The sequence below is a fragment of the Cydia splendana genome, chromosome 27 (assembly GCF_910591565.1).
Source record: "Cydia splendana chromosome 27, ilCydSple1.2, whole genome shotgun sequence".
NCBI lineage: Eukaryota > Metazoa > Arthropoda > Insecta > Lepidoptera > Tortricidae > Cydia > Cydia splendana.
The window spans coordinates 1,070,311-1,083,956 of NC_085986.1; the positions used below are offsets into that span (position 1 = coordinate 1,070,311).

Consider the following 13,646-nt stretch of genomic DNA (forward strand, 5'->3'; position numbering starts at 1 on the left):
GGACTGCCATCTGACCTTCCAACCTGGAGGGGAACTAGGCCTTATTAGGATTAATCCGGTTTCCTCACGATGTTTTCCTTCAAAGCGACTGGTAAATATCAAATGATATTTCGTACATAAGTTCCGAAAACTCATTGGTACGAGCCGGGGTTTGAACCCGCGACCTCCGGATTGAAAGTCGCACGCTCTTACCGCTAGGCCACCAGCGCTTGTGTCTTAAAAACTGTCCATAAAACTTACCATTAATTTGTCTATCTATATGTACAGAAAACTGCAGATATATCTAACCCCCCTGCATAGAAACTTGTTTGCAAGGGGGCCAGTTATATCTGCAGCTTACTGTACATGTCAAAATAGTGACTTAGGTTTGTACAACACACCACTACTCCACTACGGGTGTGTGTGTGTACCTACAGGTTTTTAAAAGGTAGGCCACCCCTGGAATTTCTACGTTTGTTTGAGAAATGCGACACCTGGCGGATATACGAAAGCATTTAGTCCAAGATGGAATGGAGACGCTTCGCTCGCACATTGCGCTCGCTCGGTCAAATAGCTTGCAAAGCTCTAGACTCGGACCGACCTAATTCGGCAGCGATTTTGTTAGCAGAGACTTCTATGAAATTATGATGTTTGAAATAACACTTGCACAATCTGTGCTATCATCAAAAATCGCTGCTAAGTTAGCTTGGTCTGACTACATCGTTCTCAGAATATTCAATATAATCTTGTAAAATGTATAGAAATAAAATAAAACCTAATCTGGTGAATGAGTTTGTACGACGCGCGAGACATGTTATTTTTAACTTTTACAATATAATAAAAAGTTTCATAATATATTAGAGTATTGTAGATGGATTGTACTGTGTAAAGTTGATTATGTTATGGGCCAATAAATATATTAACTAATATAGCGTATTCTTTAATTTAGATGTTACATATACAATACTAATTACATTGTAAAGTTAACATTGACTCACCTGTTACAATCTCGAGTGCATTGCATATTCAAGGTATTGCATTCAGCGCCACCTTGTGTCGGATAGCAGAACTATCGATACATTTATTTGTAAGATGTAGTGCAATCTGTGGTAGCACGATATGTCACAATGTTATCCCTCTCTCTTTCTATATAACGCTATAATTTAGAAGAGTGAAAGAGATGACACCAAAAAGTCCTCGGACTTGTTGACCATAAACGCTCGTGACATGACTCACGACAATCACGACCGATTGTATTATTTATTTGTTTTGTTATATTGGTCACTATGGTTTATTATGTGTTTTAACTTGAAACAATATCGTTTCACTATTGTTACATCAGCTACTCTGACCATAGACCACAGATTTTTATAAATACGATTTCCTTATCTTTGTCCTTTATTATTCTCAAAATGGCCGAAGCGTAAAGATGTGTGTTTAATGTGTTTTCGCAATTTTGCAATAATGGAGCCCACAAACGTTAGTTATTACGAAGAAAACAAATCTACAAGTTCTACAGTCGTAGCGAACATCGTTTCACGAGGAGATACAGTGTTTGGTCGCGAAATAGTGATTCCCTTGAACTCTTTTGACTTGATATCAGTGTATCCATCCTTGAAGTGCTCTAGAAAGTGGTGTAGACTCACTCATAAGCCGTTCCTAGATCCTTGTACAGCAAGATTTTTGGACCCTATGGTAGCTTGAGTGCTAAAATGGCCTAGCATCCTCACAGACTTTACGTAGTGTCTTAGTAAAGTAACGTAACCACAATGCATACTAATCAGTGGCGCAATAGGCGCAATCAGCTCAATTTGAGCCCTATTCCAGCGTTTAACATGTACTCAATAGCAAACTACAGTACCGATACATCAAAGACAGACTTGTCAAAGAGTTTCGCCGAAGAAATGTTGATACACAACTTGCATATGATGCCAAATCCGCTCCAAAAGAACTTAGCGGACACCATACCAACAGCGGAAAAGCCAAAACCACCATTTACAGAGCCTAAATTGGAACCTAAAGCATATCCAGAGCCTAAAATGGAAAAAGAGCAAGCCAGAACTGAATATTCTTTTAGTTTTGGCAGTTTTTTCTCAGGGGTTATTAGTGCAATATCAAGCGGCGTTTTTAGGCGTCGGGAGCCAACGCAGCAATACTACGATTGTTTTGATCCCGAGCCGAGCTGGCAGACGGCCAGCGAAGCGGATTTAAATAAGTCTACACGCTCGCAGTCGCTCAAGGAAGACGACGCCATGAGTGCGGATTGTCGGAGCGCCGCGGCGCATTGCGAGGACAAACTCAACCGAGTAAGACACTTACTCAGCACCAAACCTGTTCCCACCACCCCAAAATACAGAAGAAAGCCTAAGAGAGTCTTTGTCGAGCCCGGGTCGGTCGAGGAATCCTTCGAAGATGCCTTCTCACCCGAAGACTTTGTCCGACTCTCAAACAGCAACCATATTGAGTGCATCAGTCCGTTTAACCATCATAAAGAAGAGGTGATAGAAGCTGCAGCCGTGAGAGTCAAGGCGGAGGTGAAGGAAGTTATGGATATCGTCCAGACGCTGCCGGTAGCAGAAATTGTTCCCGTAGATAAAACTAACAGTCAAAATGTAGAAATAAAGGATGCTATAGCTAATACTCAAGTAGAATCACAAGCAGATGTAAAAGACACTCTAAAAACTGAATCAAAAGGAACAATTGATCATATAGAAGCTAAAATTGAAGTTAAACTTGATTTACCAAATGTACCTGAAGAAATACAAGAAATAAAAGAAAAACAAGAAGTTATCGCAGCGTGTGAAGACAAAGTAAACAGACTAAAAGCTTTGCTGCAACGCCGAAAACCTAAATCTAGATTAACGAAAACTGAATCGGATTCTGTTTTGGAACCTGTGACAGACATGAACGACAAGAAATTACACGATAAGCACTTTAAAAACCCGGCGAGGACAACGGATAAAAGAAATCAATCGCAATTAATAAAGAATATTCAAGAAGATATGAGTTTTGGTAACTCTTTAGACACTGAAGAGGTCTCAAGCCCTGATAATTCACCGATATTACCGCCGACTAAGCTTTGTGATATGATCAACTTACCGAAGTTAATACCTGAACCGGAACCTGAATACTTTGATGAAGTCCATGGTCGCTTCCATTCTACATCGACGGACAGTGACGACTCATTCCAAATAGTCTTCACCGACAGCCCGAAGGCAGCAAGACACCGCACATTATCCGACTGCGACTCTGAAGACTCATTCATCGTTTTCGAAGACTCACCAGACAGTTGCTACACATCTCATGATGTGTTCGGTGACTCTACAGTAGATAGTGACTCTGATTCGGACGTTAGTGACTCGGGCTGCGGTGTATCGTGTAAATTGTCACATTCGCTGACTCGGACCGTTGGGGACCTGACCGACGACAGTTTGTTTGACGATACAGTGCGGGAGGAGAGTGGGGATGAAGTGGACAGTGTGACAGTGTGTGAGGAGTTGGATTTGGCCGAGGAGGTGAATACTGGATTGCTTCTGAATGATGCTAAGAAACTACTGAGGAGACAGCAGCCACCTAAGAAGGTGAGTGTTTTTTACTTGATTTTGATTTTTTGTTATGATTTGCAGTTTTGCAATTATCAATTATACAAACCGCGCGCAGCATTGAATTTATATAATGTTTATTCTGTAAATAACAGTTCGAACCGAACTATTCGGCCGAATACGAACATTGAAAAATATGCCGAATACCGAATAATTACCGAATATTCGGCCCATCTCTGCATGATACAAATATACCTGCCTATTGATATTACCAATATGCCTATTGGGTGTATGTCACAAACAAGCATACATTCAATCGCCCGTATTTTTTGAACACGGTTAAAAATATGTGACGCTGTCTATGAAAAGGGACCTTATTGTCGATGGCGCTTACGCCATTGTTAACGATGCTCCGATATAAACACAACGCCGCGCGACGCTGTGCGGCGTAAGCGCCATCGACAATAAGGTCCATACATAATGCCCCATATAAGTCAACCAATGAATCAGTAGGTACATAAAGGATAAGAATGAATTAGCAATAAAGTATTTCCTCAACCTGTCATTTGACCTTGAAAAGTATAAACACACTGGACTGACCTTTTGTGGACGTGTGTTATTGCTAGGTTTAGTTTAATAGTATGATAAAGTAGTAGTAGTAGGTTAAGTGTATAGTAGGTTTTAGTATAGTTAACCATAATATCAAATAGATAGTGACGGCCAAAGCTCAAAGTGGCCAAATATACCTAAAAATAGGTATATCCTCCTAAGGCCCAATGTCCTACCTATTATACTTCTTCAGTTCGATGAAATTTAAATCATATTCAATTGGAATAGTGTCGCTTTTGCTTTGTTTCGTTCAATTTTTAAAAACCGCAAAATCAACTGCATTTCCTAGACTTCAGGTTCAAATTTCAGTGGCAAATTTTGGATTTTTATTTGTATGGCTGAGGCTTAGGAGGATATAACTAGTGGCTCTGTGAGCTGTAGACTTCGTCTTCGCGATAAGCTTAAAAAAATGTAAAAATAAAAAATACTTCGTTGAGTGAACTTACAATGGTCTTAAGTGCCAATAGGCTTCTCTGGCGCCTGGTCCTTCATGCCAATTTCCGCCTTTTGATTTTTTCAAAAAAAATTACGACAAAAAACTTCATCCAATCCAACTACCGAATCTGCTCACAAATTTCACGAGAATTGGTTGCGATATGCGACCTGCAGAGAACATCCGGACATACGTAAGCAATTTGCCCAAGCTGTAACGGAGACCAGTTATTGTGCACCATACAGTTAAAATTACATGTTTATGTGGTTTTCTTAAAAACTTACCGCCTAAATCACACATATGGGGCATTATCTATGAAAAGGGACCTTATTGTCGATGGCGCTTACGCTGCACAGCGCGCAGCAATGCGCGGCATTGTATTTATATCGGAGCATCGTTAATAATGGCGTAAGCGCCATCGACAATAAGGTCCCTTTTCATAGATAACGTCACATATAGTCATGTTCAAACTTAATAACTAGAGGAAACGTGGACAAAAATACTAGGAAACGTATATTTATTGTTATAATGACTCATAATAATTATAATAACTTATCTCTTTGGAATAATGTTTACCAATATGGGTACGATCAATACGTCCAAGTGGTAGTTTCCATTGAAGGTCAAAAACCAAGATTACATTGCCAATTTGTTGACTTGTATGATATGCAGTAGACCTTATGTGAAATATGTACATATTTACGGCGCAGAGGGGGAGGATACCAGCATTCCTCTTAAGTCTCACAATAAAGCATTTTTAATAAAATGTGACGTTATCTATGAAAAGGGACATTATTGTGGATGGCGCTTACGCCATTATTAACGATGCTCCGATATAAATAAGTTAATTTTAAATGTAACTAACAACTATGGATTTATATCCGAAATAAAATGATTCTTTTTATTTATAAATTGAATGCCACGTGACGCTGTGCGGCGTAAGCGCCATCGACAATAAGGTCCCTTTTCATAGATAACGTCACATTTTATTAAAAATGCTTTATTGTGAGACTTAATCATAGATATGTTACAATCACAATCTTCATCAACCCTCCCCATCCCTTCATATAATGCCCCAATGGGGTTGGCAACTGTCAAAGGTTTGCATAGATGGCGCCATCATAGCTTGCCCCTCTTTCTATGAGATTTGGCTTAAAGAGCTGGCATCCAAAGCATTAAAAAAACAAAAATTTGACACAATTCTAGGGATTGACGGGGCAAGCTATGATGGCGCCATCTGCTTTATACTTTGACCGGCCAACCCCATTAACTTCGTTCTATTAAACTACAGTCAGCAAAATTATTAGCATAGCATATCTGCATACAAATATGTACGCAAGTGTGCTAAGCTGATGGTTTTGCTCACTGTACCTACATTGTACAAGTGTACATTTATACATAAATAAATAAATATTTGGGGACAATCTTACACAAATCGACCTAGCCCCAAAGTCCCCAAACTAAGCAAAGCTTGTACTATGGGTACTAGGCGTAATAGGTACGGAACCCTAAATAAACCGGACAAGTGCGAGTCGGACTCGCCCACCGAGGGTTCCGTTTTTTTAAGATTTGTTGTTATAGCGGCAAAAGAAATACATCATTGTGAAAATTTGAACTGTCATGCTATCACGGTTCATGAGACGAGACGTTCACGGTCACCAGGCTGTAGGTGACAGACAGACGGACAGTGGAGTCTTAGTAATAGGGTCCTGTTTTTACCATTTGGGTACGGAACCCTAAAAATACATTATATGTATAATCCAAAATTATTAACAATCTTCCATTAATTGCCGTTGTGACGTCCAGGCTCCGTTGTGTACTGGGTGATCAAATGAAACAACTGTTATTGCTCGTGCACTCCGCCAGCCACCCGCCGCCATGACACTTCTCCACGGAGTGAAGCTAGCGGGTAGTTGCGTCGTACTGTTTATTGTGTAATCGTCACATCTCTCCCTTTTTATAATGATTTATTTATTTTACTTTATATATTTATCATGCAACAATAGTTCAGTTTATCGTATTATCTTATACTCGCTAGGTTAATTTATTTTTCCAATCTAGGTATACTACCACCGGTTCGGAAAGGTTAACCTCAGACCCGAGAAGAACCGGCGTAAGAAACTCGGCGAGGTGTGGATGTATTCATTTTACAACAGTTAAATAATAAATATTTTCCAACACTAGCAAGCCTTTAAATCTGTAAAACTATTATTTTACTTTTACAATTTCTTCTTAGGTGTCAGTCCCTCTCCTTCTCCTATTTGCAGTTTTGAGTTTTTTATTCAATTGCTTATAACTCAAAGATTTACTTTAAACGCCTTAATTACTACATTTTCCTTTTGATGCTTACATATTTCCAGGTATTTCCATTAGCATACAATATAATATTTTACTAATTAATACCTATTTCATGATTTAGGTACAATAACATTGTAAGGTTGCCAAGCGCCTTGGACATTAGTTACTTATTGGCAATAACTGATTGACTCTGTTTTACTTGTCTTGTATAATGTTAATATATATAATGCAATTTAAAATACTTGTAGAAAATCCAAGGTCAAATAAAGTAGAAATGTTACATTCGTTGTAGAGGTACCACGTCAAGTACCTATGATTAGTTTTACTTGTGAATAGGTTAAGAAAACAATAATCTATATAAATAGATTTATATATTATTAATTTGTAGGTACCTATACTAAGATTTACCTGCCTATTTGACCATTATTATTATTAATTGCATTGCATACATATCTAATTATCGTTCTTTAATTATAATACTTGAATAATATAATCTTGACATCAATTAATCCAAATATTTATTTTATTCATTTTATTGCTCAAAAAGTAACACAGCAAATATAATATCGAATGTAATATTATTCTAGCAACTTACTTATGCGAAGAATCATAATTACAATTTATGTTATGAAAATAACGTAACACTTTACTAATTGAAAGCTGATTTTTCAATTAAATTGTGACCAGTAAGTATTGTATTATTATTTCCACAATAATTACTGTCAGACTGTCACATAAATATTATTATTTGTACTTATACACTTTTTCATCGGTTTATTTCAATTACTTGCAACATATTTTATAAACCTGAAACATAGGTATACACCTTGTAAGTATGTCTGCTTCCTATATCCTGCCATTGGTAAGTATGTCATTTAATTTCAATAAACATCTCCCAACGAACCAATGGAATTCCATTATTCTAACCATGATCCCATGAAATACTGAGTACACCAGAGTACAGTTCGAATGTTTAGGTACTTTACCATTTTATCGTTACGTTTAACGTTTCTAAATGATAAGACCTAGGTTTTTGGTCTTTTGAGTCTTAGTGCTCAATTAGTACAATAAATGTGTACTCTTGGGTAGATCAATGAAGTGGTTCAAGCTACAACTTTAATCTACTAGTTTTACTTAATTTGTTAGCCTCAACAAATTAAACATCAGGCAAACTGTCATTGAGAGCGATCAAAATCACGGTTAATTCGAATACTTATTGTTTTTATTTTATAATGTGTAGGAATGTACCTACACACAGTATTTAGTTATTTGTTTCTGTTTTGATTTAATGTATCGGTTCTGAGACTATGTATAATTTCTAATGTATGTATTGTCTCAACCGCATACCTAAGCGTTTTGGCATCCTTAATTATTGTAAGTTTATGCATGTGACTGAAATAAGGAAATATATTTTCCGGTAAAGTGCCTTTTTAATTACACTTAATTATAATTAGTCATCACATCACACACATCACTCATCTTCATCTGAGTAGGTGTACCTACTACCTAGGTAGTTAAAAAGGGACTTCGTCATCTACAATGGTTAACCGACAAAAGTCGTATGTCTATTTACAAGACATTAGGTTAACTGCTGGTCACTAGAGTTTTTTCTGTTAGTACCTTAGTCATGGTTGCCTTGGGTATAGTTTCGTAGTTTAGTCAAGTAAGCGGTGCTTCCTCACCGTGTAAGGCTCCCCGCATCGCCACTTCAGTTTTTACAGCATTGACTTTAGGTACTTCATGACATGATGTATTATGACAGGCCCAGCGTCTATTTACGTACCTGTTGTACTTGGGTTTGTAATTGAGCTTTGCCCTGATTACTATTCTATAGAATCATGTATTCCGGCTCTAAAATAGATTGGAATTGGGATTTATTATATGAAATCTGGGTCATATACGATTTTGAAGAATTGTATATCCTCATCTATTTATAGGTTTTATTTGGGCAGTTTAGGCATGCCTCTGTGTTCCACAATTTCCACGGCTACTTACGCAGAATGCATCATTACTCTTATCCTGGTCACCTGCTTGTTTCTCTTAAACTATAATTTAACCTGTCTTCTAACTGTCCCAACAGGATTGCTACAACAATCTTTAACCGGAATACCGTCAAAGTCGTCGTATAATATATTTTTATATATACTTTGTTCGTTTTTATTTAAACTGATACATTAAGTTCTTACCCATACGAACATCTGCAAAATGCAGTAAATTTATGATACGGGTATAGGTTAGAAGAAGGTTAAATTGTAATACTTTACAGGAAATGTTTTCCAACTGGCGTATTTTTTATTTTGTATAATTGAAATCTATCCCGAATCTACCTTAGTAGATATGCCTATTCCCGAGGCCATCCATCTATACCTACGCCTTAAGTTAACTGGAACATTAGGCAGAGGCACTTAACTGCTTATTATATAATTTCGAATTCAATAAATACATTACATAATAGGAGGTCACTCTATACTAACATAATGTCAGTTAATGACTATTTTGCCTCCCTATTAAGTTTTGGTCGGCTAAAGAATCCATCTAATGGTGGTATCTATGACATTTTGGATGACCTAAAACAAGATACTATCGTTAGTACCAACCAACACTATATCGCGTCAGTTTACTTTTAAGTACTATGTTGTACTAATTTGGACGACCTATAACAAAAGGTCCTATCGTTTTAGTACCAACCACCACTATCGCGTCTACTAGACTAGTTACTAGGTACATTTGACTCTTTTGGTTTGTTAGTACCAGTTGAACATTCAACTTACTAATTATTCTCTGTTTGTATCGTAGGTAAGTGTTATGATTTCGCTTATCATTTCTTTTGTTTTGCTAGTACTAGTTGAACATTCAACCTACTACTTATTTATTTTGCTAGTACCAGTTGAAAGTTCCAACCTACTAATTATTTGTTTTGCTAGTACCAGTTGAAAGTTCCAACCCACTAAATATTTGTTTTGCTAGTACCAGTTGAAAGTTCCAACCTACTAATTATTTGTTTTGCTAGTACCAGTTGAAAGTTCCAACCTACTTATTATTTGTTTTGCTAATACCAGTTGAAAGTTCCAACCTACTAATTATTTGTTTTGCTAGTACCAGTTGAACAATCAACCTACTAATTATTTGTTTTGCTAGTACCAGTTGAACGTTTCAACCTACTAATTATTTGTTTTGCTAGTACCGGTTGAAAGATTCAAACTACTACTTATTTGTTTTACTAGTACCAGTTGAACGTTTCAACCTACTCATTATTTGTTTTGCTAGTACCAGTTGAACGTTTCAACCTACTAATTATTTGTTTTGCTAGTACCGGTTGAAAGATTCAACCTACTCATTATTTGTTTTGCTAGTACCAGTTGAACATTTCGACCTACTAATTATTTGTTTTGCTAGTACCGGTTGAAAGTTTCAACCTACTAATTATTTGTTTTGCTAGTACCGGTTGAAAGTTTCAACCTACTAACTATTTGTTTTGCTAGTACCAGTTGAACATTTCAACCTACTAATTATTCGTTTTGCTAGTACCAGTTGAACATTTCAACCTACTAATTATTCGTTTTGCTAGTACCTGTTGAACATTTCAACCTACTAATTATTCGTTTTGCTAGTACCAGTTGAACATTTCAACCTACTACTTATTTGTTTTGCTAGTACCAGTTGAAAGTTTCAACCTACTAATTATTTGTTTTGCTAGTACCAGTTGAACGTTTCAACCTACTAATTATTTGTTTTGCTAGTACCGGTTGAAAGTTTCAACCTACTAATTATTTGTTTTGCTAGTACCGGTTGAAAGTTTCAACCTACTAATTTTTTTTTTTTTTTTGCTAGTACCGGTTGAAAGTTTCAACCTACTAATTATTTGTTTTGCTAGTACCGGTTGAAAGTTTCAACCTACTAATTATTTGTTTTGCTAGTACCAGTTGAACGTTTCAACCTACTAATTATTACTTATACCAACTGCAGCATAGATGTGATGTACAGTTTACTTCTTGCAATTTATTTTTCTTGTTAGTCCGACTCCGACTTACTACTCAATTCATTTGATGCTGAGTTTACGTGTCTACTCCTACAGTAAAACAATAACAAAGCCCTCGGCATTCATCAGTCTAAGTACGCTATCTATGTTCTTGACTCACTTGACATCGTAACGGTCCTTGATAATTTAACTGGTCCGTTACCTGCTAGCATTGTTTATTATCATAAACAGCACATACCTATGTATATATAAATACATGTAAAGTCGACACTAAGTTAACATCGATTCATACCCATATCGTGCTATAAATAGCATTTCAATTGATTATAACTGGTTATTTTAACCGAACAATATTTCTTTTAGGACATAAGGTCCATAAAATGTATACAACTATACCGACTTAATATGCAGGTTTCTCTATACGTTCCCTCATGTAAAAATATCTTAGTATTTGATTACACGACTAAGTAGGTCGGTATATTTTAAGTATGAACGGTAAATACACAACTCATAATAATTATGATTTCCGCGAAGGTAGTTTGATTATTTACCCTTTATATCATATGAATTCTAATATACGATTTTGAGTCAGAAAATAAACCATGTACCATCTGTATTTGTAACACGCAAACCATCAGCATATTCGTTTCTGTCATTTCATGGAAATATTCATGACTAATACGTCGGTGCCACATCATAGGAATAATGTAACATGAGTACATTATTTTTTGTAGTGACCCCAATTATTGATCTATCTTGCATTGATTACACTTTTGGATTTACATTTGGTAACTAGGCTCTAGCACAGTAGCCATTGTCAAAGAGTTAGTGTAATAAGCACGCGTATATTTCTTCTTTGCTTAGTAAACATTCCTCCCGAGCTACGTACCATCAATTATTTACTCAATAATAGTTGTAAAGTTAACCACTGTTCTTATGTAAACAGTCAACAAATTTTCGCATTATGTACAACCGTACGTCACTCGTTACACTGAATATCACCTCGCCCAAAATTTTGTATTACCTGAATACAATCGGCAGCTCGGGAGGAAATGGACAAATACGGTAGCTATTAGGTTAGGATTTCCATACCTTAGGTTTGTTTTTTTTCCGCCACCGTTACCTTTCCTTTCCGTATTTTTTTTGTAATATCCCATCCTCGTCGCCATCTGTGACGTCCAGGCTCCGTTGTGTACTGGGTGATCAAATGAAACAACTGTTATTGCTCGTGCACTCCGCCAGCCACCCGCCGCCATGACACTTCTCCACGGAGTGAAGCTAGCGGGTAGTTGCGTCGTACTGTTTATTGTGTAATCGTCACAGCCGTAATGTTATCAAATTCCATGTAAAACAATTCTTACGTTACTCTATAAAATATTACTTTGCATTGCAAAAATAATTGCCACCACTTACTGCAAGACAGAGATAGCATGTTACGCTATCGTGCACTTGTAATGTTTGCATGCGAACATTGCGTGTTCAAGTGATAAAAATACGATAAAACAATTTAAAATAGTATGGAAAGATTTCCGGTAAAAATACGGTAAGGCCGGTTGCACCAAACAAACCACAGTCTATAAAACAATAGTCATTCGACGAAGCCGTCTAGACAGGGCAATCGTGCTGGGTGCGAGTGGCGAGGGGAGGGTCGCGCGCACCCTAGCTGCATACATCGCCATTGTTAGTAGCTCGGTACTTACAGGGTTATCGTGTCTTATTTGAAATGTGCAGTTCTTTGGGCAGTTGTATAAAAGTCTGTGACAACCCTACTGTATTCTTGTGCGGTGTCGGCATTTACGCAAACCTCAAAGGCGTCGGTCCACTGTTACTTTTTACACTGACCAAAGTGTCTGTCACTAGCAAATGTAAGCGGAAACGAATATCGACAGTCGATAAATCGAATATCGTTAGTGTTGTGTGTCGACAGAGTGACATCCCTAGTGCGCAAAACGTTCAAACTGATAAACAAGACCAAGTGCGGGTAGTTCGAAAAACTCGCGCGGCTAGAAGATGTCGATGTCAACTTGAGCCAGTCTTCTCCGAGACCACGGGGACAGCGCCGTCCTCGAAACGTCGGAGGTAAATCTTAAAACTTAAATACGCGATTAAGTCCCGTTGTGTAGTTTGATACTGTCTGTCACTGTTATAAACTAAAAACCGGGCAAGTGCGAGTCGGACTCGCGCACGAAGGGTTCCGTACCATAATGCAAAAAAGAAAAGCAAAAAAAAAACGGTCACCCATCCAAATACTGACCACTCCCGACGTTGCTTAACTTTGGTCAAAAATCACGTTTGTTGTATGGGAGCCCCATTTAAATCTTTATTTTATTCTGTTTTTAGTATTTGTTGTTATAGCGGCAACAGAAATACATCATCTGTGAAAATTTCAACTGTCTAGCTATCACGGTTCGTGAGATACAGCCTGGTGACAGACGGACGGACGGACGGACGGACGGACGGACGGACGGACGGACGGACGGACGGACGGACGGACGGACGGACAGCGAAGTCTTAGTAATAGGGTCCCGTTTTACCCTTTGGGTACGGAACCCTAAAAAGACTAGTCTTTAAGGGCAGAGTGCGTGGACTTGGGCCAGAGCACACTGGTTACGTGTGCGTGGACGTGCACGTGCGCTAAAATGTTAGAGCCGTGCACGCACACGTCACGCAAGCGGTGTGCCGTCACTCATAAGGATCTATATATTACAGCGCGTACGTACACGATGATCGTGAAGTTGACCGCCCCATATCGAGTGCCCGCAAATGGCATATCTATATCGTTAGTTCATCGTTAGTTCACGTTAGT

General features: G+C 37.8%; 1 protein-coding gene and 1 long non-coding RNA gene across 2 annotated transcripts in view; one reads left to right on the forward strand and one right to left on the reverse strand.

Annotated features, from left to right (window-relative positions):
* The window catches only part of LOC134803851 (uncharacterized), a 129,242-nt gene that overhangs the window by 106,651 nt on the left and 8,945 nt on the right, over positions 1-13,646 (reverse strand). Inside the window, exon 2 of the long non-coding RNA XR_010146037.1 lies at positions 5-215. This is a non-coding gene — a long non-coding RNA (uncharacterized LOC134803851). The remainder of the gene's footprint in view (positions 1-4; positions 216-13,646) is intronic.
* Positions 1,400-6,398, forward strand: LOC134803636 (uncharacterized). Its single transcript, XM_063776420.1, has 2 exons — positions 1,400-3,591; positions 6,370-6,398. The coding sequence occupies exons 1-2, from the start codon at positions 1,749-1,751 to the stop codon at positions 6,396-6,398; spliced, it is 1,872 nt and encodes a 623-aa protein (XP_063632490.1). The 5' UTR covers positions 1,400-1,748.

Excerpts from the sequence above, each read along its gene's own strand:
- LOC134803636 (XM_063776420.1), top strand. The coding sequence starts at position 1,749 with ATGCATACTAATCAGTGGCGCAATAGGCGCAATCAGCTCAATTTGAGC. Across the intron at positions 3,592-6,369 it reads TTACTTGATTTTGATTTTTT|GCTCCGTTGTGTACTGGGTG; the intron begins GTTATGATTTGC and ends TGTGACGTCCAG.